Source organism: Puma concolor, chromosome D2 (genome assembly GCF_028749965.1).
Source record: "Puma concolor isolate L17-30 chromosome D2, mPumCon1.1.hap2, whole genome shotgun sequence".
NCBI lineage: Eukaryota > Metazoa > Chordata > Mammalia > Carnivora > Felidae > Puma > Puma concolor.
The window spans coordinates 72406160-72428884 of record NC_141677.1 but is presented as its reverse complement, the minus strand read 5'-3'; the positions used below and the strand labels follow the sequence as shown (position 1 = coordinate 72428884).

Here is a 22725-nt window from a genome sequence, read left to right as displayed (position 1 = left end):
GATTCCTATGGAAATAGAGTTTACAGGAAGGTTAGGAGACCAGAACGAAGCAAAAGCAGCAACAGTAAATGCAATGAAACAAGGAGAAGTTTCTGAACCTCCGGGAGACATCTTGAGCATTTCCCAGTGCTAGATGGTCTGAAGGTACTCACGGAAGATTGGTCTTTCCACAAGAGCCAGAACGTCATTGGATTTGGCGAATAGCCGAACTGATTTTGAACACTGTCTGCCTATAAAAATCTAAAATATGTATTTTAGAATCAGAGAACCCAGGGTAGGTGTATGCCAGATGGAGGTGGTTCAGATCTGAAAACCCCGAAGAATGAAATGGGACTTGACGGGAATTCAGATCGACCGACAACCCTTCAAACCTTGAGCTCCGCCATATTAATGGTGCAAATGAACCAGCCGAATGCTTCAGAGGGAACCTGCACAACTCAGGTTCCCTAATCTGGTGAAGAAGGACGGAAAGAGAGCCTGAACGGAAACAGGCTGGTTCGGCCAAGGGACCTTTCTCTTCCATGGAGTTCCTCATCCTGGAAGAGAGCATTACAGACCCCGTCCGGGGCATGTGTTCACGTGGCTCTCCAGCGACATTCCTCTCCATATACGCAGTACACGAGGGAGCAAGATACCTCAGAGCCACCCCCAGGTGCATCGCTACGGGAAAGGCAGAAAGTGTCCCCTGACCCATGTTTGGCAGAGATAGGGTGACTGATATGGGCGAGACCCCAAAGCTCAGCGTGTTCCTTGGCTGTTCACACAATGTCCTAATTGTTAATGAAAACAATACTTTGTCATAGCAACGCCAGTAGACTGAAGACGTCTGGCTGTCCCATACTGCACCCTCTCCTGTCGCACCCCGACACGGTGAGCCACAGCAGGGTTCCTCTGGCGTTAATGGCAATGAAAACATTTTCAGTTGGCAGACTCTTCTGGTAGTTGATCTCCAGTTTTTTTCTGTTTTTTTCTCATCTGTCCCATAGCTGTGTTAATGAGAAATAAATGGCGGCATTTACCTTCCAATAGGGGGGAGATTGTAGTGCAGGGGCTAAGAGCTTGGGCTTCATCTCTAGGGTGTCTGGCTTCATATCCGGACACTTGAGGACTTGTGGAGCCTGGGGCCTGCGTCCTTCTTCCTCATCTGCAAAACAGATGTCTTCCTCAAGGGGTTATGGAGGAGACTGAAGTGAGATCAAGCCTGGGACATGGTCTGCACGGAGCCTGCCACATAGTAAGCAGACGACCCACGTTAGCTCCTGTTAATATTCTTGGGTGGTTACTTACCAGGTTTCATTCTGATATTGAGTTGGCACGTCTTCGCTCCTGGCCACTTGAAGCTGAAGGGCTACCTGTAGTGAACAGTTCCCCCACAGAGAGGCATCCTGGCTCAGCTTTATTAAGGGGTGGCCTCTCTTTTTAAAGAAGGGCGACGCTTTGGTTGAGTCACCCTTACATTTCATTGGGAAGCAGATCGAGGAACTGGGCTTCTTGAGTAGCGTTGTTATGTGAATCCTTCCTTTCTCTGCATACTTAGTATTGAGAATTTCCTCGTTATTGAGATAGGCACGTGATTTGAAAATTGAAGTCTAGGAGGAAGGTAGTTGTATGTGGCAGGTTTGGGGGAAGGGGACCAGAAGCAGTGGGCCAGTGCACAATGTGATTTCTCCAACCCCTCTCCACCCTGTGTATCTCAAAGACACGAGAACGGTATTTCACACCCCTCAAGTGAATTCTATTAGAGTCTAATCACTGCCTGACTTGAATTGGCCGGCTGGGTTTGCTCTCATTATTTCAGACGTGAATTACGTAGTGATGCAACATCCTTATTTTTAGAGGAGGTTTTTGGCTCAGTTACACTCATGTTCAAGGTGACAAATATCAGTAGAAACAGTACCGACGAGGAAAAATCCCATTTCTAATGTAGAACTGCAAATTTTCATCTCCAAGAAGTATCTGTACAGAGGGCAGCAAGTCTTTCAAGACTAGTCCTTGGGTTTTCTTCACAGAGCTTTCCAGAATGTGCTGGGCAGGGTGGGAGGCAGTTAACCCTACTTTATACATTTCCAGCCCACTACCGTCACCACCCCTCACTCTCAGGGTCCTCAAGGCATATATTATAAAGTCTGGTTTCTTTTCTCTTTCTGAGTGGCCAGCCACTAACCTTACCTCAGTGACTCAGTGACTGTGGGGATAGGCTGGAGTCACGGAATTAACGTGAGTCAAGTATCCACAAACAGTGTTTACAGACAACAAATTCTGGCTCATTCCCTCAACTAATATTTACGCCTCTACTTACCTGCATGAAATATTAGGCATGTCCTGTGAGGTCAGAGGTGGTGACTAAAGTTCATAAGGAAAATACACATGATCCAGAAAACCAACCAACCCACCAGCAAAAAACACGGGAATTATAAATTGTATTCATGAAGGAAAACTAAGAGTGACACTGAGAGAAGATAAGGGTAACCATTCTGGATTGAGAGATCAGGGAGGGCTTCTTTGAGGAGGTGATATTTAAAGCCAAGACTGAAGGAGGAAAAAAAAAAAATCCAGTAACACTGGGGCTCAGAGCATTTCAGGCAGAGGGAAGAGCTGAGATAAGAACCCTGAAGCAGGGACGTGCACCACGTTCCATGAGTGATGGTGGGTAGTGAGTGAGAAAGGGGAGAGGAAGGCAGAAGCAAAACCCTGAGGCCCTGGGAGTTGTGACTTTATTCTAAATGGTTGCTGAGGGGCGCCTGGGTGGCACAGTCGGTTAAGCGTCCGACTTCAGCCAGGTCACGATCTCGCGGTCCGTGAGTTCGAGCCCCGCGTCGGGCTCTGGGCTGATGGCTCAGAGCCTGGAGCCTGTTTCCGATTCTGTGTCTCCCTCTCTCTCTGACCCTCCCCCGTTCATGCTCTGTCTCTCTCTGTCCCAAAAATAAATAAACGTTGAAAAAAAAAAAAATGGTTGCTGAAGCCAAAAACAGGGTAATAACCATCTAAACCCTGTTTTTAAAAGAGTTCTCTGGCCCTTGGGCTCCAGGGGACTTGAAGAGGGCAAGAACAAAGGCAGGAAACCTGCAGAGAAGGTCATTGGAATCGTCCAGATGAGCGGAGGTGGTGACTGGGGCTGGGGTTGTGGCAACAGAGGTGGAGGGAAACATGTGTGCCGGACGGTAGAGCCAGAAGGCATTGGAGGGGACCAGGAAGAGACGGTAAAAGGAAAAGTCCCCAAATGCATTTTCAAGGCTGGTTGCACAGCCAGTTCTCCTTTTTCTGTCTTTCTAGGTTATATTTTCCCTTCTTCAGAATAGTCACAAATCTTTTTTTAGCCAGCTTAGTGTGCAGTAAATGCTAGGGATGCAGGCCAGTCTTGATTCTGAAGCCATGGTGTGAAATCTTACAAGGTGCCGTTTACTTTACAGCCTACCAGGACTTCCTCTGAAAGCATTTATTCTAGACCAGGTTCCAGTATCCCTGGCTCCCCAGGTCATACTATCTATGTAAGTATTTGCTTCTGGAAAAGATGCTTCCGGGGCAGGTAAAGTAGCAGATTGTGATAGTGGAGGGGGTAACCCAAAATAGAATAATTGGAAATGACTTCTGTTTCTGTTATGAGATCCAGTTTTCATTTTTGAAGATCAGCCTTCTCAATCATGTTTTCCTTCGGGTAATTAAATTGATATGCGAATGTGGCCATCAATGTCAGTGACCCATAAAATGCAACAATGCTGTGCAGGAGTTTAAAAATTGCTGTGCCTAAGTGGGGTATAGATACTTGGGGATTAATTATACCTTCCAGAATGCTGATACTGAGTATTCTTAAATTCTGCCACAAAGGTATTTAAATATTTAGTTGATCAAATATGCAGTTCTTGTTTTTAGCCATCTGGGAGGATTTGTTTTGACCATCTGTTTGAGCTTTTCCATCTCTGTAATAAATTTAGGAAAATTATCCTGAAGGTTTTTAGGCTTTTCTACTTGGTTTATTCTGCATAGACTTTTTCCTAAGCTTCTGATGAGTTTAAAAAAAAAAAAAGTGATTAATATATGGTATAAATTGGCAACTTTCTAAAGCAGAATGCTTTTGTTTTTAAAACTAAGCAAAATGTTTTGGGTTTTGTTTATTTTTAAGGTCTTCACCTTTTGAGCAGGATGTGAAATGTACTAACCATAGTTCCGCAAAGAAATGAGACTGAAGAAGAATTTTTCTTTCTGTTTAACTTTGCCAGGCAAAGGTGGACAATGAAATCCTGGATTATAAGGATTTAGCAGCCATTCCCAAGGTCAAGGCAATATATGATATCGAGCGTCCAGATCTTATTACCTATGAGCCTTTCTACACTTCGGGCTATGAGGACAAACAGGAGAGGCAGAGCCTGGGAGAGGTAATAAATTCTAGAAGCTGTGAGTTATACAACAACTCTCTTTTATCACGTGTGTATGAAAAACTGATTGGAATCAAAATAAGGCCAGAGGGTCCTTTGGACTGCCCATTATTTACAGACTTCCCTACCAGCTTTGAGGTACCCAAAAACCTATCACACCATCCCTGGGCTCAGGAGGTGACAGAGGAGTGAAAGAGCAGGCCAGCCAGAGAAAACAGTGAAGGTTGAGTAAGCGTTAGTACTAGGTTGTGGGATAGCAGAACGGACAGGCTGGGAAGGAAGTCAAAGTTGTCAGGGGAGAATCTGTGAGCTGGGCAGACGGAATAATGGAGGGAGAGTCTTCTGGGGTCTCGATCTGGGGACAAACTGAAGTCTCTTCACGGGGATCATGAGGAAAGAGAACACACACCCTAAATTATGACAGCTACAGTCTGCAGCACCTTAAGACAGAATGTACAAGAACAGGAAGAGTAGAGAGGTGGAGACCGCGGTATGGCACAGTGATGTGAGCCAGGGTTCTGGAATCAAATTACCTGGGATCAACCTGGGAACTCCCACATGCTGCTTGTATGACTTTGGCCATGTAACCACCATTCTGACCCCTAGTTTGTTCATCTATAAAACAGGATGACAGAATTCACCTCATAGGGTGTTAGTAAGGGTTAAATAAACTGTCTGTTAAAGGTTAATATCTATATAATAACTAGATAATTTATTATCTATTAAAACTAATCCATATAAACTCATCTATTAAAGCACTTGGCCGAGCCAGACTCCTGGTAAATGTTCAGCAAGTGACAGCTACAACTGAAGTCGTTACCTGTGGCCTTGGGGCTTATTCATGCTCTCCCAACATCAATGGTCCAGAGGCTGGAGCACAGCCTCTCAGCCCCTTAGGGTCCTTCCCATCCCTTCCCAGGGTTGGGGGCTCCCTGCTCTCACCTCCTGCCTGAGTCATGTGGGCTCTGGTCTGTTTCCTCTGGCATTTTCAACTTGATCTAAACTTGTTTCCCTTTTTATTTTGAAAATTGGAATCACCTGTAGACTCTTTTGAGTCCAATCAGAGAGATGTTGCCCGAGTACCGAACTGAAATTAGCTGTTCAACCAAGGTTAAAACAGACTGTAAACTATTTAACAGCACACGGCACTTTGAGATCTTAGATGAAAAAAAGCCGTGAAAGCACGGTGATTCTGTTTAATTTGTTCTCAGTCATATCCATATAGAGTATTTGTTTTATAACGATGCTTATATTTATTCATAACTGTAATATATCTTGTTCTTTTTATTTACTTATGTTTCAGTTTGGGTTTTATTCCAGAGCAGAGCTCGGCCTTGAAATGGCCCCCGGGGCAGGAGGGGTATCCATTTTCGTGTAGTTCCCCCTAGTGGTCACATGTCTGTAACTGCATCTACAGCTGTTCAAATGCAGGTTGATTGGCCTGCGTTGTTCAGTTCCCACTGGCCCCTGGAGTGTTGCATAGGGGGATAAAGGAAAAAGGAAAGTTCCTGAACAGAGTGCGCAGGAGCTGGTCCTGGAGCAAGTGGATGAGAATTTGCTAATATTCAAGTCAGATAAGTGGGGGGAGGTGAGTTGTATTACGGCGTTTTAGGTTTTGGGGGTATGTGTGTGTGTGTTTCCCAGCGGTTCCGTTTTGAGCAGTAAAACATCAAGCGCTAAAAGTTTGGGCTTTGAAGCGCACATTTTAGGGTTTCAAGTCAGACTCCGATATTTACTAACCGTACGACTTTGGGAAAAGTATGTGTTTCAGTGTCATGTGTAAACTCAAGATAGTAATTAATACCTGCCTCAGAGACTTCTGTGAGGATTAAGTGAAATATTTCGATTAGAACAGTACCCGGCACGTACGTGCTCGACAGAAATGCTGGCTTCTCTCATAGCGGGGATCTCAGCATCGATACTGTCCTTACCTAGTGTGGTGACCTGTGCGTTTCTCTGAGGACCGAATCTCGGTGGGAGGATGGCCCCGGATCAGAAATCAGACATATTTGGGAACTCTTCCCCAACACATGAAATCTTGCGACTTAGAAAACTTGACAAGCTATGTGATTATTTATTCCTTTAGTTGTTATTAACACGTTTCCCAAAGAATCCCTATGGTGCCAATTTAGAAGCACCGGAGGAATGAACTTGACATTCTGTGTAGCCATTTGTGCCTTCAGAAGGCATGAGTAGGGAAGATCCAGAAGCCTCTGTCAGCAGGGTCAGGCCTGGCTCCTGCCCTCACGGGGCCCATTCTCACCCAGCTAAGACGCCCCAGGGATAGGCTGTCGCTGTAGCCGAGACCGTGGGGCTCGAAGAATCTTACAGCGCAAGAGAGCCCAAGTGCTTTTTGCGAACTGGGCGTAAGAGGCAAATTCTGAAGCTGAGAAGTCCACCACTGGCCAGGTGCTTCGTTTACATTTCATTCTATTTGAATACTTTTGGCATTTTAATTGTAAACATTTCATTCATTCGTTTAGGAAATATTTGTTGAGCACCTCACACGTGCCGGGAGCCTCTCTAGTCACTGTAATACTTCATCGTAAAGGGGCAGAGTTCTTGCCCTCGTGGAGCCTGCAGCGGAATGTGGGAGACAGACAACAAACGATACCTAATACAGGCGTACAGGGTATCGTGCTAGACGAAAAATGAAATAGAGTGAGGAACAAGCACGTGGGGCCGGCTCGCTCCTTTAAATAGGAGTCACAGAAAGCACTGTGTGGCACCACATGTGTGTCGAGACCTCACGAGGAAGGGGAGTGAGTCCTACAGGTGTCCCAGTGAAAAAGGGCTGGATGCCACAGACCTGGTTATTACTAGCCGGTTAGCAAACAATTTTACATGATTGCCGTGGTGGTACCTCAGTCGACAGCCACGTTTATAGAAGTCTGTGTTCGGGCAGACACGGTGACTCATACTAGTAAATTGAGCATAGTTTGAGCCTAGAGGGGAAAATAGTTCCAATCTGTGTAGCTTAAGCATCTCAAGCACGATAACCTATTTATCAGGACCCCACCGTTCTCAGGCAGGGATGTGCGCCAGCCTCCCAGAATCTTGGTTTCCGTGTCCCTGTCTGAGCCCCATTCTCAACTCACTGAACCAGAAGAGGGGATGGGCAAAGGGAGCTGGCACTGGAGTTTGAATACTGTTTCCAGGTGAGTCTGATAAACAGCTAAGGAAACTGAAAACGAATTAACACGCGCTGTGACTTTAAATTCTCGTTTCTTCTTCCAGTCTCCAAGGACTTTATCTCCGACTCCGTCAGCAGAAGTAAGTACCGTTTTTTGAAAATTGTAACGGGTGGGATTTGGGGAATAACTTGGACTTTTCCTAGACTGGAATTTTTGAAGGAGGACATTCAACGAAACCACAACAGAAATACCACTGGTCTGTAAAACACTAGTGGTGGTATATTATTCCGTTGAATTGATATGACTGATTCACTTAATTATTCCCCGATTTGTTGAGGAAGTTTTATCCTTGTAAGTGTTGGTATGATAGATATCTTTGAGCGCATTTTTCCATTCGAAGATCCCTTTTTGTTTTTCCTGGGGATTTGTTTCACAAAGTGGGAAGTAGAATTTCCTGGGTCTGAGGCCACTACCGGCTTGTTCTCCAGGCAAATCAACTTAAAGTGTCACCAGATCAATGGTAGGGACAGTGTGGGCTGGCAGTCAGAACAAAGATGAGAGCCGGGAGGCTGGTCCTGAAGCGGGCTCTGCCTTCATGAGCTACACGCCTACACAGGGGTCTCCTGCCTGCTCTGAAACATTCTGCTTTTGTGGAGAAGGGAGGTCAGCCCTTGTGTTCTACCTTCCTTGTTACACAAATCAGATGAAATGACGTATGTGAACACACTTTGTAAAACTGAAAAGCACAGTATAAATGTGACCATCAGAGTTACTTTCCCCAGAGCTCTGTCGACACTGGGATTTATCATTTTCCTTCTTAAAAGTTGGCCGAATGCGGGTACTACTGGTTTCAAACAAAGTGCATTAACCACAGAATGCTCCTCTGCGTACGTATTTAAGGATATGGCCCTAAAATGTGCACATGAACAGGCAGGCATGATAGTTCCGGGGCAGCCTTTGTAGAACTTGACTTCCCTTGGACCTGATGATAGCCTGAATGAGTGTCTTACGCTCCTGCTTTCTCGTACTCTCTTTCCAGGGCTACCAGGATGCTCGGGACCGGGTGATCCATCGGTCCACCAGCCAGGGCTCCATCAACTCCCCCGTCTACAGCCGCCATAGCTACACTCCAACCACGTCTCGCTCTCCCCAGCATTTTCACAGACCTGGTAAGGGCACCTGTTCCCGAGATTCACTCTATATGATAGTCTGTGTTGGCTGTGTGATTTTTCTTTCCCCACCACTGACAGTGCGTTAAGAATCTAGCTGCCAAATAGATCTCTTCTTTTCCCAGAAAAAAAAAAAAGGACACTTAAATCCAACTACAGTTTGTGTTATTTTATGGTTCTATTCATTATGATTTATTAAATAATTACATTTTGACAGTGAACAACAAGAAGCAAGGGAGCCTTTTTAAAAAATATTTTTAGACTTGAAGAAGATCCCATCACTTGGAGACTTAGAATGAAGATCTCCAAAGAAAAGAATTTGATGCACCCTTTAGGCACATCAGCATCATCTAAAATCCAGCATTAGCCATTTGCTGGTGTGTTTATTGTGTTTCCCTGGTCCAGGCACACGGTGTTACTAAGCATGCTGGGGTAAGCACCTGCTAGAAGGAAGTATTATATACAACCTCAGGGTTGTATTTGATAACTTTTCAGATCCATTCTAGCCCTGAGATTTTTAGCCAGACTTGGAAAACAGAAAAACAATAGAGACATGTTATGATAGAGAGTATCAAATAGTTGTGGACTTCAGGTGACTATGCACGGTGTAGTCCCTATGACTATTAGTGGGTGTCTCATGTGTGGAACAGAAGAATGGAGATCCCAGCACGGATTCAGGGTTCTCTGAGAAGTAGATTCCCACAAGGAGATTCTGGCCTTCTAGACAAACTTGGTGGCCGTGTACATCTGCGAAGACTTCATGTTAAGCTTCTTGTTCTGCACAGGCTGATGAGAACAGGACATGTGCTAACTTATTTTATAAAATAAAACCAGAGGAAATGAACAGAATATAAAAAGGCTGCAGTCTTTTCCTTAAGGCTATAGATTTAATACTCATAGAGGACCGAATTTTTAGTATATGATTCTTCAGTAATGTATAGTTCCCCCTAGGTCATAAGTACTTGGTATTTGTAGAGTTATGTTACATGAGAATTTTTCAGGAAATGGATTCTTTTTTTTCTTTTTCTTTTTTCTTTTTTTTTTTTTTTTTTGGTGTGCAGCTATGTTCATTTTATTCATGTCCCGGACCTGGGTCTAGATTTAAGCCCTTGTCTACGTGGGGGACAAGAAATCCTCTATGTGACTGCCTGTCCTTATAGGGCATATGTTGAGGTCACTGAGGCCATGGCCATGACCTTGTCAGGATGACGTGGGGCTACAGGGAAATTATTGTTCTATAGGCCCCCGATAAGCGAGGGGGTGGTCAGCCAGGGAAATTATTTCCCTAAAAGATCATGTCATTGTTGAGCACTGAAAGATTTGTCTGTTCCAGCCGTGGTTCTGATGTTAGCAGCCTTTAGGACGTTCCCCATTCTAAGTGCACTTCCCCCTCTCCACAGTATATTATGGACATCTGATTATTAGGACTTACGGTTATTTTTTCAAGATCTGTCCTTGTCACGTGGAGTTGGCGGGGTTCTGACAGCAGAGTTATGGTCGGTATCGGATACCTCTGATTATCCACTCCGTGGGTCCTAGATGCCAGGTGGTGGTGCCCACCCCCCCAGGGCCGGGTTTGGTTTTAATGGCCCATTCTCCTTCCAAGATCAGGAAGCCGCCGGTCCCCCAGTGCCGCCACCACGCCATTCACAGGATCCTAAGTAGCTCTCCGCCACCGGGGGAGCACGAACAGGTCCCTCCTTCTCCGCAGGCAGAATAAAATTAAACCTCTAATGGGAGAAGTTTGCAGCTTAAAAACAAACAAACAAACAAAAAGAATCTGACCCTTACAGATAAGTACTTCTTTTCAAGGTTCTTGAAATAATTGTCTTTTTTTTTTTTTCACATGTGCGTCAGGGGGGTTCTGTTTGGCCAGGTGTCTTTTTTTAAAAGCAGCTATTTCTGAATCTAGATGATGCACCGGTACTGGCTCAACAGTAGCTGGTGTCATCCTGACAGAGAATGTCCCGGTGGCCATTCCTTCTCATAAAGCCATTTATTCTCAGAGAGTGACTCTCTACCGACCTGAACCTATTTGCACATTCTCCCCACTTTGCCTGACCCTTAGCAGGTGCGTTCTTAACCCTTTTTCCTTCCTCCTTTTTCAGACTCCTGATTAACGTTCTTTATTTCCCGCCCCGCCCCCTCCCTTGGAACGAGGATGCTGTCCCTGCTCCTGTGTTAATTTCTGTTCTTCTTTTCTGTTTCCACCTTGCCCTGCCCCTGACTCCTTGCCGCACAGAGCTGCTGTCTCCTGGTGTGCGCCTGCGCACCAGCAGCCTCAGCTCCACCCACAGCGACTCCCGCCCCAACTCCCCCTTCCGACACCACTTCATTCCCCATATCAAAGGTAAGGAGGCAGGCTTCCCCAGGCGGCACCCCGCATAGTGGAGATTTATTAGCACCCTGGGAAGGCTAATAAGGTGGATCTCCAAGAGTTAGCTCCCAGCTTTCGACCTCTCCGCATGCCTGCGTGTGTCATAACTACACCCAGCATCTTAGAACTGGCATGGCATCTCTCACTAGGAGAAATATGTCATTTCTAAGGGCTCTAGATGAAGAAACAGGAAGTATGTTTAAGACCAGAAGATTCATTATCTACTGCTTAGGGGGAAAAAAAAACATATATTATCATTTTGTTTTTCCGTGTGTCAAAAGCAAAATATAATATATAGTTGGGGTATGTTCCTGGTTTTGATGCGTGACATGGCTCAGCAAAACGTACCACTGTTTAGCAACAAATCTCCAAAACTTGTCTTAATGGTAAGAAGCCATTTAACCACTCGGTGGTATTGAAACACTTGGAGAGTATAAAAAGATCGATGGCAGTGTAACTTAAATGTCTCTCCTTGAGCCAACCCTAAGGGTAATCCTCTTTTGACTGGTCCTGATTTCTGCGTGACATTGAAGAGAAGCCGTGCCTTCTGTTTTCTGTTTCTGCCCCCACATTCCTGCCCATTCCCTTTATGGCATTCCCATCGTTTTCCTCATTGCCCGTTATGCTTCTGAAGCAGCCCTCAACTGGGGCCCTTGTTCACCTCCGTATGTTGGGGGATCCGAGAGCCTTGAAAGGGCTTCAGAGGGGCCATCATTTAAAATAAGTATGAGCTCCCAGAAGGATGCTAACTTTTTCCATAGTCTTGATTTGAACCAAAGTAACCAATGACAGTAGCTGAAGGAGGGAGTGCCAGGCCAGTACATTGTTATAACCGGACTGTTATATTAAGTGTCTTGGTAGAAGGCTTGAGGCAGACCTAACAGATCCCAACTCGGTGTTCCAAAGTGCTCAGATCACGAGCGCGGCTACCGAGTACGCAAAATGCTGTTCCAGCTGACCGAGCGTTCATTTACCGTCTACCCAAGCTATTTTCTTATGGCTCACTTGGATTTTTGAGCCACCGAGTCCTAAAATATAGATGCACTGCCCTTAATCCGCATGCAGTTATCCTATGTGTGCCACTTTAGCATTCTCTGTGCTGTAAAAATAATGTTGCTGACATGCTTGTTGAAGTCACACACGCTTTGTCATTAGCAAAGAGATGAGCATTTTCCAGTTGGAGCAGCACTTTCTAAAATTCTTGACAGATTACTTGAAATTATTATTGCTAATTAGTATTGGGGGGGGGGCCTTTTGTTATCTAGATACCAAAATACTTTAGAGGATGTTTATAAAGCCATAAGAAATTACTGAAAAACTTCAGAGATGTATTTTAAAGAGACTTTAATATAGAAACCCTTGGCCAAACTAAGATTTGTTTGCTTCGAATATGACAGAGGAAATAGATTTTTGATTCAAAGAGGTAAACTGCCTTGCTTGGTTATTACATGTTTCACCTTTCAAAAGAGATGCTTCCCGTAGGAAGAAAAACGCCACGTGCCCTGTAAAGTTACACAAAGTCTGTACAAATACACACATCACGAGATATCGAGACACAAAATCTTGTGTCTGTGAGCAGCTTTATGGAGAGTTGGAATACGCAAATGAACGCCGGAGTCCTAGGTTCAAATATTATCTGTGTCCTGTGCCTGCGGTGGCACCTTGGATTGTCAACTTAACCTTTGGAGTGTCACTTGCTACCTCACCTACGACACCTCTCCTAGGTCACTGGGGGTACGTGAGGTCAAGTGCCCTAGTGTGTAACAAGCACTGGGCTCACCTTGTCTGTGAAGGTTTCCCCCTCGGCTTTGTGCCCTTAAAGCACCTTTGACTGCGCTGTTTCACTCCATTCTCTGGTGAAGGGGCCCTGGTCAAGGGTCACACTGATGGAGTGACAGGGCCCCCTATCCCTCACTCATATTAGGGGCGTCTGTTTCAGTATAAATATACATGAAATATCATTTTTTTTTCAACGTTTATTTATTTTTGGGACAGAGAGAGACAGAGCATGAATGGGGGAGGGGCAGAGAGAGAGGGAGACACAGAATCGGAAACAGGCTCCAGGCTCTGAGCCATCAGCCCAGAGCCCGACGCGGGGCTCACGGACCGTGAGATCGTGACCTGGCTGAAGTCAGACGCTTAACCGACTGCACCACCCAGGCGCCCCTGAAATATCATTTTTAAAGCAAACTTTTTTTGCCATCTCTATTTAACTAGCAAATTGCATTCTTATTGAGCCTAAGGCAAACAGCTGCTTTCAGCCACTTAAATTTTTACTTCTCAACAGTACCTTTGTGTGCCTAAATGGCACCTTATTAAAAATGTAGATATGTAGTCGGCCCTTGAACAACGTGGAGGTTAGGGGTACCGACCACCCCCCCCCCCGCCCCGCGCAGTGGAAAAATCTTTGTATAACTTTTGACTCCCCAAAAACTTAACTACAAATCGCCTACTGTTGACTGGAACATTTACCAATAACACAGTCAATTAACGCGTTTAACACAGTTAACACAATGAACGCATATTAACACATACACATATAACACACATGTTATATGTATTATATGCTATATTCTTACAGTAAAGTAAGCTAGAGAAAAGGAAGATAACTTACAGTCAAAACACATCCACGCACATGTGGACCCATGCCATTCAAACCTGGATCGTTCAAGGCTCAGAGGTCCATTCTTTTCTGTCTTCAGACTGAATTTGAACTTTTTGACACAAATATTCTAGATTTCAGTTGTAGAGAGCATTAGGCCAAGAGGCATTAGGTTGAGCTTGACCTCACACTTAAAAGACATCTAAGGGTCCATTTCCATATGTCTATAGTCCGCTCCTATAAAATAGTCTACATACATCAGATGCGAAATGTTATGTACATAACAGTACAATGCTTAGTTTCAAAATCAGATGAGCTTTTTGCTAAACTACAAAATAAATCATGGAGAATTTGTACATTAAAGATACTGCTCTAAGAGCTTAATATAGTCGATTGGCTAAATACTGATTCTTTAAGGAATGACTTCTTAGTGATTCTGAAAAGCACGTATCCATCCATTAGACCAGGAAGGCCTCTCCAGCACTTGGAAAATTTAGCACAGAGGGAACTTATGACCACTTGAGAAGCAAATCTAAGGCATCTTTAAAATGGAACCAAGTCCTCCAGGGCCCTTCATGGGAACGTTCACTTTTTATCGTGGAGCTCGCCTTATGATCTCGGGGCAGTTACTTATAAAGCCAATGTAATCTGGGCAGTCTGAGGATGCCAGGATAGGATGTCCACCGCAGGAATGTGTATCTCGAAGCCCTAGAAGCACCACTCTGGCAACCAGAAGTTCAGCCCCCCCCCCCCCCCATTTCCCAAGTCCACTTCCTGGTCCTTATTGCTGATGCACGGGCCCCGGCCCCCAGGGTTCATGGCACCGGGGATGCTGCATGTTGGAAAGCTGAGATGCACATCACAGGCTGTCTTTCTATTTCATTGGCTCCTCCATCCATTTTCTGTAACGTCCATCTTGTTTTCTGGTGTGTCTTTGTTTCTCTTCTCTAACCTTCCCTGCAGCCGCATTCTGTATTGGTCTGTCATTGTCGGGCCATTTGGACAAGTGCATGCTTAGAGATTTGGAAAGCTTTTCACTTTGTTTTGGGCTTGGTCTGTGCTATGTTTGCTGAGTTCCTCTTCCCTCCCCTTTGAAATACTCTTAGACATTATGTTCTGTGTCCACAAAGTATAAATCAGATTTGTGAACAGGAGGGCTACATATATTCAGTCTCTTTGAAAGGAATCTTTTCTGTTTCACCATAGAAGTGATTTACTGTGATGCAAATACCTGACACTTGCTCAAGAAAACCATGATGCTTATTGAAACTTTAGACAAGAACCAGCAATCCTGAAACTCTGTCACGAAATTCTAGATGCTGCCAACTTTAAGGTCCCCTCAAAGGACTCATTTATATTTTGGAATATAAGCACTTAGAGTCCAGAAAATTAGGCAGTATTCTAGCATGTTCCCCTAGCAGACACATGCATGGCCATTTTGATCTACTTGTCTTAGGATTTGTCACTTGGGCTCTCAGGTACCAAAAAGAAGATTGAAAATTAGGACAGAGCATTTGAATGTGTTAAGGACAGTGAGAATCCTGTAAGTGATTGATCTCTCAAGGACTGAAAAATTGGCTTAGTAGGCTGATATGGGAGGAGCTAAAAATGAAGGCTAAGAAATATAAATACACGGTAGCTTCTTTTTCATTATTGATTTTTGGGTGAGTGCAAGCGTGGGAGGGACAGAGAGCGAGGGACAGAGGATCCAAAGCGGGCTCCATGCTAACAGGCGGACAGTCTGCCAGCACTGAGCCCGACGTGGGGCTCAAACTCCGAAACCACAAGATCCCGACCTGAGCCAAAGTCGGACGCTCAACCGACTGAGCCACCCAGGTGACCCACGTGGTAGATTCTCATCATAGTAGCTAAGATCACTCACAACTAAGAACAATCCAGTACAAGGAAGGACTTATTTAAGGAACAAAATGGCTATGAATGTGATACATAGCAATATTCTACGACAGATACGCTATTATATAATTTTTAAACAGTGTCTCCATTCCAAGCTAATGGTGATGATAATGTTGATGATGGAAATGCCTTCCGTATATCCTCTTTCATCTAACACCTCATGTATTACTTTGCCTAAGTAATGAACTAAGCGTAAAGTAACTGTTTTAGGGCCCTTATCAGTTATTTCCTTCTAGAATAAAGTTTTACCACTTCAAGATAGGGTGTTTAAGTTAGAATAAGGAAAGAGGGCTCATCTTGAGGGTTTTGCTTTTTTAAAAAACACCAAAAAAATGTTTAATGCCTTTGGTATTTCAAGGGCTAAGAATTTGGTATCTAGCAAGAGTATTCTGAGACCTTGTCCCTAATGAGCCACGGTGACATGTGGAAATCATACTGCACAGAATCCCTTAAACGGATGTGTTGCTGAGTCTGTCTTCACCTAGTGTTTTAAAATGTTTTGTGGGAGGTTTTAAGTGATTTTAGCATTAAATCTATTTACAAGGACTTGAACATAGGAGTAAGGGTTTGTTGTTTTTTTTTTTTTAAGCGACTAGAAAGGTCACTAGTTACTGAAATATGCAGCCAAATAAAGAACTATGCCCAACAAGAGACAGCATTCGGCCCGAATTCCCCCATCCGGAGCTCAGACAACCACTCATCACAGCCTCCACATGATAGACTGTAATGCTTGGGCAAATGCTGATTCTGATACCCTTCAGCCTTTGCACCCCACATATGCAGATATTTTTGTGTGTGCATGCCACCGGCTAATAATTGTCAAAACAAATGTAACGGCATCTCGTCCGATTGGGTATTGTAACCCAAATCTGTGAGAACATTTCCCTGAGATATCTGACGTTCTTCTACAAGTACAGGAAGGTTAGAGTTGACGGGTAGGAAGCAGGGTGGTTCAGGAGCCATAGCAGCCAGTGCTCAGGATATGCAAAAAGAGTCTTCAAAAGGCAACCTCGGGGCGCCTGGGTGGCTCAGTCGGTTGAGCGTCTGACTTCGGCTCGGGTCATGATCTCACAGTTCGTGAGTTCGAGCCCCACGTCGGGCTCTCTGCTGACAGCTCGGAGCCTGGAGCCCGCTTCGGATTCTGTGTCTCCCTCTCTCTCTGCCCCTCCCCCACTCATGCTCTGTCTCTCTCTGTCTCAGAAATAAATAAACATTAAAAATTAAAAAAAAAAAGACAACCTCAAATTAGGTGAGAAAACCATTTTTCTAGACCTTCTTTTGAGAACAGCTCACAAGAAGTATTCTGGTTTTCAATTCTCGATTACTCTTGTGAATCATTTCTGATGTTTACAGGAGTAAATAATTCCTCTGCAGTGAAATGGTTACATGGGGGTTATCGAGGATCTGGTGGGAAAGTTATAAAAAGGGGGTGCTGTTGTGACCCCATGGTTCTATACAAACATTTGGCTGCCTTTAATCAAGAGCAGCATGATGGTTAATCCTGCAGTGGTGCCTGACTAAATTGGGCCATTAATAGCTATAGAATTCTCTAGCAGGTGACTTCAGTCATTCATTTGCAGACATTAATTAGGACCTACTTCTAGGCTGCGCACTAGACTCAGCTCACGAAGATGAATGAGACCTAGTTCTAATTCACTCTGCGATTGAAAACAGGGTTTACTTCTAAATGTAAAACCACATTCTTCCTTCCCCTCCTTGCCTCTACCTGTGTCTTTTATACTCATTTTTTTTTTTTCAGACACGAGCTGGTTATTTCTCGTTAGGAGAGTGATAGTAAATGAAACTTTAAAAAAATAAAATAGATATAAAATTAAAAATAAAAGAAAAAGAAAAAGAAAAAATAACTTAAAAAAATTAACCATAATAGATCAGAAGTTTGGGGTGAAGCATCATCATTTTTGGAAGCTGATATCTAACTTAAATAAAGTCTACATTATAATGCATCGGGAGCTAGATGTGAAAGTGACTCTTGAGGAAAAAAAGAGAAAGGCTTCAGACCATAACAACTAAAAACCTGGCATCTACATTTAAGCCAGGGACAAATTCAGATCGTATTGGAAAGATCGCACTGCCCATTCAGTCCAGATATGTGCTCCGGTTACCTAAAAATACACGTGTTAAGAAATTAAAACCCTGGTAAGCACGTCATTTTAAAACTCCAGCAATTGACATCTTTCATACTTTGCGGGCCAGATTTAGAACGGCGTGGCTTATTTAAGGAAATCGGCTCGTGCTCTCTTTTGTAAAGATCTAGAGTTATTTCAAACTGTTAGCCTTAACTGATAGATAAATTACACGTTATCAAAACGTACAACTTTTGTGCTTCAACGGACCCTATCGAGACAGTGAAAGACAACCCGCAGAATGGGAGGAAATGTTTGCAAATCATAACATCTGACAAGGGACTTACATCCAGAATATATAAAGAAGTCCTATAACTCAGTAACAAAAGTAGTTGCATTTTAATCCGCTAATTTTTGCCAGTACATCTTCTGGTGTGTTCTCGGGGCCAATGTTTACTCAGACACGAGGTGGGAGGACAATTTAGGGCAGTAGCTGATCTCTGGCCAGTTGAGCCCAGGTCTCAGTTCATCCTGGTCACAAGGGAGCAATGGTGGCTTTGGTGGCACTCAGGGCTTTGCAGCCACCTGCCAGCAACCTTTTCTAGCCCCTTCGCTATTCTCCCATCCAAGAGCAGCCTGCTGTCCAGCCACAGTATTGCTCCCACACACATGGCCCTTCCTTCCTCGTGATGTTCAAGCCCTCTGGAATCCGGGTCTGGTTATCCCTTGACCCATCCACCCACCCACCCACCTGGTGTGCTTACTCTTTGACACCCCACTCCATCTAATATCTCAGCTTTCTGAAAGAACTCAGGGCCCCTTCCCCTAGGTATGCATTTACGTGTCACAGTCTGTCTCCTTAGGTAGATTCTGAGCCCCACTCCCCACCACAGTGACGTCTCATTCACCTGCGTGTCCCCAGTCATATAGCTCAGTGCCCAGCCATGGTAGCTGTCCATTCGCAGAGGGAATTGCTGGACTGAGTGGCATCTGAGTGGAGCGGAGCCTTTAAAGAGAAAGGCGGAGAGTGCTATAAGCGGTCCTGAAGTTCCAAAAAGAAAGGGCTCTGTCTCCGTGGTGTGTATTTCAAAGTGGGGCAACAGAAACATTGGCTGTAGTGCAGGCACTTTGCATTGCTGAGGGGAGGGACTGGGTGGCCACGCGGGCTCCCAGACGTGGCCTTCCGTTTGGAGAAATATATTGCAATTGCCAGCCTCTGCCATCATGCCTGGAAGTGATCGTATTTGGGTTTGCCTATCCTGCCCCCTCACGTGCTTGGGATTTCGTCGTCCGACAACTGATCCTGAATCATTAGCAAGTGACCTTCCATGACTCTTCATGTACCTTCCATCTAATCAGTTTGCTGCTAGCTCACGGCCTTCAACCGCATGCCATCGGAATGACGCCCCCTACCGCTAGCTGCTTCTAACCCAGTCCCACGTGAGCTCAAGTCTCTCCTGCCCCAAAACGTAACCTTCTGTCACCTTGTGAGCCAAGTTGATAAACTGAGTTTGTTTCTTTCGTTTCTCCTTTTTGGTATACCTCCTCCCGGTCTGTCGTGTTGAAGTTTGATTATGCTTGCTCTGTTTTCTTTATTGCTGTCCCTTCCCTCATTTTGTTTTCTCCATTCTTCTCATTGGAGGCAATGAGCCGTCCAGCGGCCGGAACTCCCCTCTCCCTTCCCGGCCAGACAGCCGCCCTGTCACTCCAACTTACGCTCAGGCCCCTAAACATTTCCATGTTCCAGGTAGGAGCTGACACGGTCTTTGTTGGGGTGTCCTGTCACGGTGTAGAACGTAGCCCTGTTACCTGTCTCGTCTCATTTCTCATGCTCTCGTCATTGGGATGCACACAGTCGACAAACCCTAAATTGCACGATCTGACCTAGAGGGCCTTTCAGGAGTTTTGGATGCGAAATGCCAGGATTGTATGGAAGGTTTACGTTTTCTCAAAATTTTTTGAAGGGAGGTCGGAGGCAGAGGGTGAAGGAAGAAGGGTTGAGTTGCTTTGGGTTTTTGGTTTTTTTTTTTTTTTGGTTGTTTTTTTTTTTTGGACTAAGATTTTAATTTTACCTTTATATTAGTGCCTCCTGAGATACCACTCTGTGGTTTGGTGTCATTGACAATTCTCGCAATGGCAACCTAGTTACCTTCTCATCCTAAAGGTGAACCTTTAGGTGAACCACAACATCTCGAGAATACTTTTGTTTTTTTCTCCTGTTTGTCTCCCATGCGGAGAATCTTTCTATGGACTTTTCAGAGAGGTGTAAAATTGGATCAGTTAGTTGGATGGTCCTTCTGCAGTGCGTAACCAACTGACTACCTCCTTAGCCCACAATGATATCTTGCAATTTAGGCTTGGTGCTGTAAGCTTTGCTGAAGTCATAAGCATCTGCTGTCACGGTACAAATGGTAATTTGCCATCAAGAACTGGAAATCCCAGGACCCATCATTCTCTTAATGTTTACAGTCAGCTCAATTTGTAAGGGCAAGATTGGCCATCCAAGGTCACGATGTCATTTTTCCATGGGAAGTACATTGTTTTACTTCTTTAGCTACTGAAAGTGGTTCAATACCTTACCCATTAGGGGTAACATATTCAGAATCTATAATCGTTTTTTTTTTTCTTTTGCATTCCAAACTTACCTGATAAAACAGAGGAAAGCTCACCGAGATTCATACCACTAAGATAGAGCTGCCTTTTAAAATAAAGCTTCACTGAACTTTAAAATCAGTGTTGTGTACATTTGCAACTTTTTTTTTGCATGAAGAATGCCCCCACCAAGATACGGTGGCCATGATTCTGAGGAAGCAAACCTTTTGAAATTTCCTGAGCATTTGCAGTCAAAGTGAAATGGTAGCATAATCAGATGCAGTCCTGTATAACAAATGAATAATATTTGGCTTCTCTCTTTCTTTCTTTCTTTCTTTCTTTCTTTCTTTCTTTCTTTCTTTCTTTCTTTTTTAAATTTGCCCTCTACAAGTTGGAATTTTCTCAGACGTCCATCCTGTCAGGACATCAGACTAGCCTTGCACATAAGAACTGTTTCTATGTTTTAAAATAACTACTCTTAACTATATGACATTGCTTTCCACTGTTCCGCTCATTAGCTAAAAAGTAAATTGAGCCCCTGGTATCTACTGGGAGCTCAATTTCTGGACAGTAGCAATTTGGGGATCTTCCCCAAACTGGTTATGTCTTCCTCACCACTAGAGTCCCTTCCACTGCTTGCGTTTCTTCCTGTTTTAATCTCACTTTTAGTGAAGTGTGTATTTGCAATAAATGGCTCATGAATGAATTGCATCTCTATCTATCCTAAGATGTATTACAAAGGATTCCATATCACTTGTCTATAGTGATTCACTCATTCCTGTGACCTCTTCTTCTAGTAACCTCAATCTTTGTAATACAAAAGTTAACCTTCTGGGTTGATTTTGTTCAAGAGTCTTCAGTTTGGTTTGCCTCTTGGTTGATCTATTTTTCCCCACCGCTGAACCGGTTCCCATAATCACACACCTTTGCTTTTCATTTCCACAGATCAAGGGATCAACATTTACCGAAAACCACCCATCTACAAACAGCATGGTAAAACCCTCTTTCCTCCGCGTAGCTTTTAAGTAGTGATATCAGCTGAACTCTCTGCTGTCTGTCCTCTGAAAGGCTTCCCTGCTGCTGCTTTTGAGAATCAAACTGGGGCACCCAGCGTGTTATGCCTTTATGGTTCCCTAACACGCAAATGTTGTGAGATTGGTTTTCCTGGATGGAGAACGCTTAGTTTGGTTAGGAAACTCCTAGGCAAATCTTTGAGCCCATGAAACCGTGTATCGTTGCATTCCTAAAGGAGGGAAGGTACTGCTCACACAATAATTCACAAATACCGTTTTTTTTTTGTATGTGCCATCAAATAATGTAACCAGCCTCTATAGTAATTTTGTTGAGCTTCTAATTAGTTGAAGTAATTAAAATAGTGAAGGCCAGCAACCTAGAAAACTTAGCTGGATTAAGTCTACATTAACTTGACTGTCCAATTCCCCAGATGTCTGCACCTTGCAGTGGAATGGATAGGACACACCCAAGACCAAGGCCCTGGGCCCCAGCCCTTCCCCTCAATGGCTCTATGATATCATGGACATGATTTCTCTGCCCCTCAGTTTTCTTTTAGACAAAAACCAGTAAGTTAGGCCAGCCACTCTCTGAAATTCCTGCAAATGAAAATCCCTAATACGGATTTATAACTGTGTTTTCCTTTTCTGGAAATAGAGAATTTTTAAACCCAGGAAATCATATTACCATAGGTAGATCACATTTCCCTCCACCATTATTAGGTCTCTATAGATTAGATGCCATAAATCTTTGTGAATGGATAGAAAGCCAAGACTGGTCTTCAGGTGATGTCAGAAAATTATACACATAACATGCCTGGAAAGTTGAAGGCTGCCATTAAAATCTAGTTGACATTAATGAGTCCTTAAGGATTAGGATGACCTGAAAAGCAAAGAAAGTTGAAAATGCACACAGGAAAAAATTGAGACCAACATTCTAGGGGAAAAAAAAAAAGATTGTACATATTGTAATGGTTCTACCACTGTGATTTTTTTTCTTTTTTTTTTTTTTTAAGATTTTACACCGTGTGCTCGCTTTTTTAAGTTTGTTAACATTGTTTTTGTTTGTTTTTTTATGGTTTAATGTCTTCTCACCCACTCATTAACATGTGAATGTTTACTGACTTCACCAATTCTAATGCGTAAGTACTTACTGTTTGAAGTCATGCTTTTTTTTTTCTAAATTTACAAATGAGACTCCAAGAGTTTGATTTATCAATGTAGAAACTGTTTTTATTACTAAAATCTCTAAGGCCCTACCTCTCTAAACAAAAATAATCAAATGATTAAGATTTAAAGAGATTGGATAGGGTTGGCTTATTTATTTAAGAGATTGGCTTTTTTTTTTTAATGAAATGTACTCTGACTTGACTCTCAGTTTGTTGTAATTAAGAATAGCACAGCCAGAGTGGCAGTTCCCAAAGAACATTCTGCAAAAGAGCAGTTCCATGTGATAGAAATAGAAGGTAC

The 22725-nt window shown here is 43.8% G+C and overlaps 1 protein-coding gene across 22 annotated transcripts in view; it reads left to right on the top strand.

The window, feature by feature from the left end:
* The window catches only part of ABLIM1 (actin binding LIM protein 1), a 301274-nt gene that overhangs the window by 260863 nt on the left and 17686 nt on the right, over positions 1 to 22725 (top strand). For 10 of the 22 annotated variants that reach the window (XR_015241855.1, XR_015241853.1, XR_015241864.1 and 7 more), the window contains 7 exons: positions 3411 to 3488; positions 4218 to 4373; positions 7611 to 7646; positions 8547 to 8676; positions 10919 to 11026; positions 19296 to 19400; positions 21191 to 21238. Coding sequence is in view for 4 of the 22 variants with exons in the window: in XM_086680950.1 (XP_086537076.1) it covers positions 3411 to 3488; positions 4218 to 4373; positions 7611 to 7646; positions 8547 to 8676; positions 10919 to 11026; positions 19296 to 19400; positions 21191 to 21238 (661 nt within the window). In the remaining 18 variants the exon portion in view is untranslated. The remainder of the gene's footprint in view (positions 1 to 3410; positions 3489 to 4217; positions 4374 to 7610; positions 7647 to 8546; positions 8677 to 10918; positions 11027 to 19295; positions 19401 to 21190; positions 21239 to 22725) is intronic. The other 12 variants (XR_015241852.1, XR_015241851.1, XR_015241856.1 and 9 more) reach the window with 2 other exon arrangements.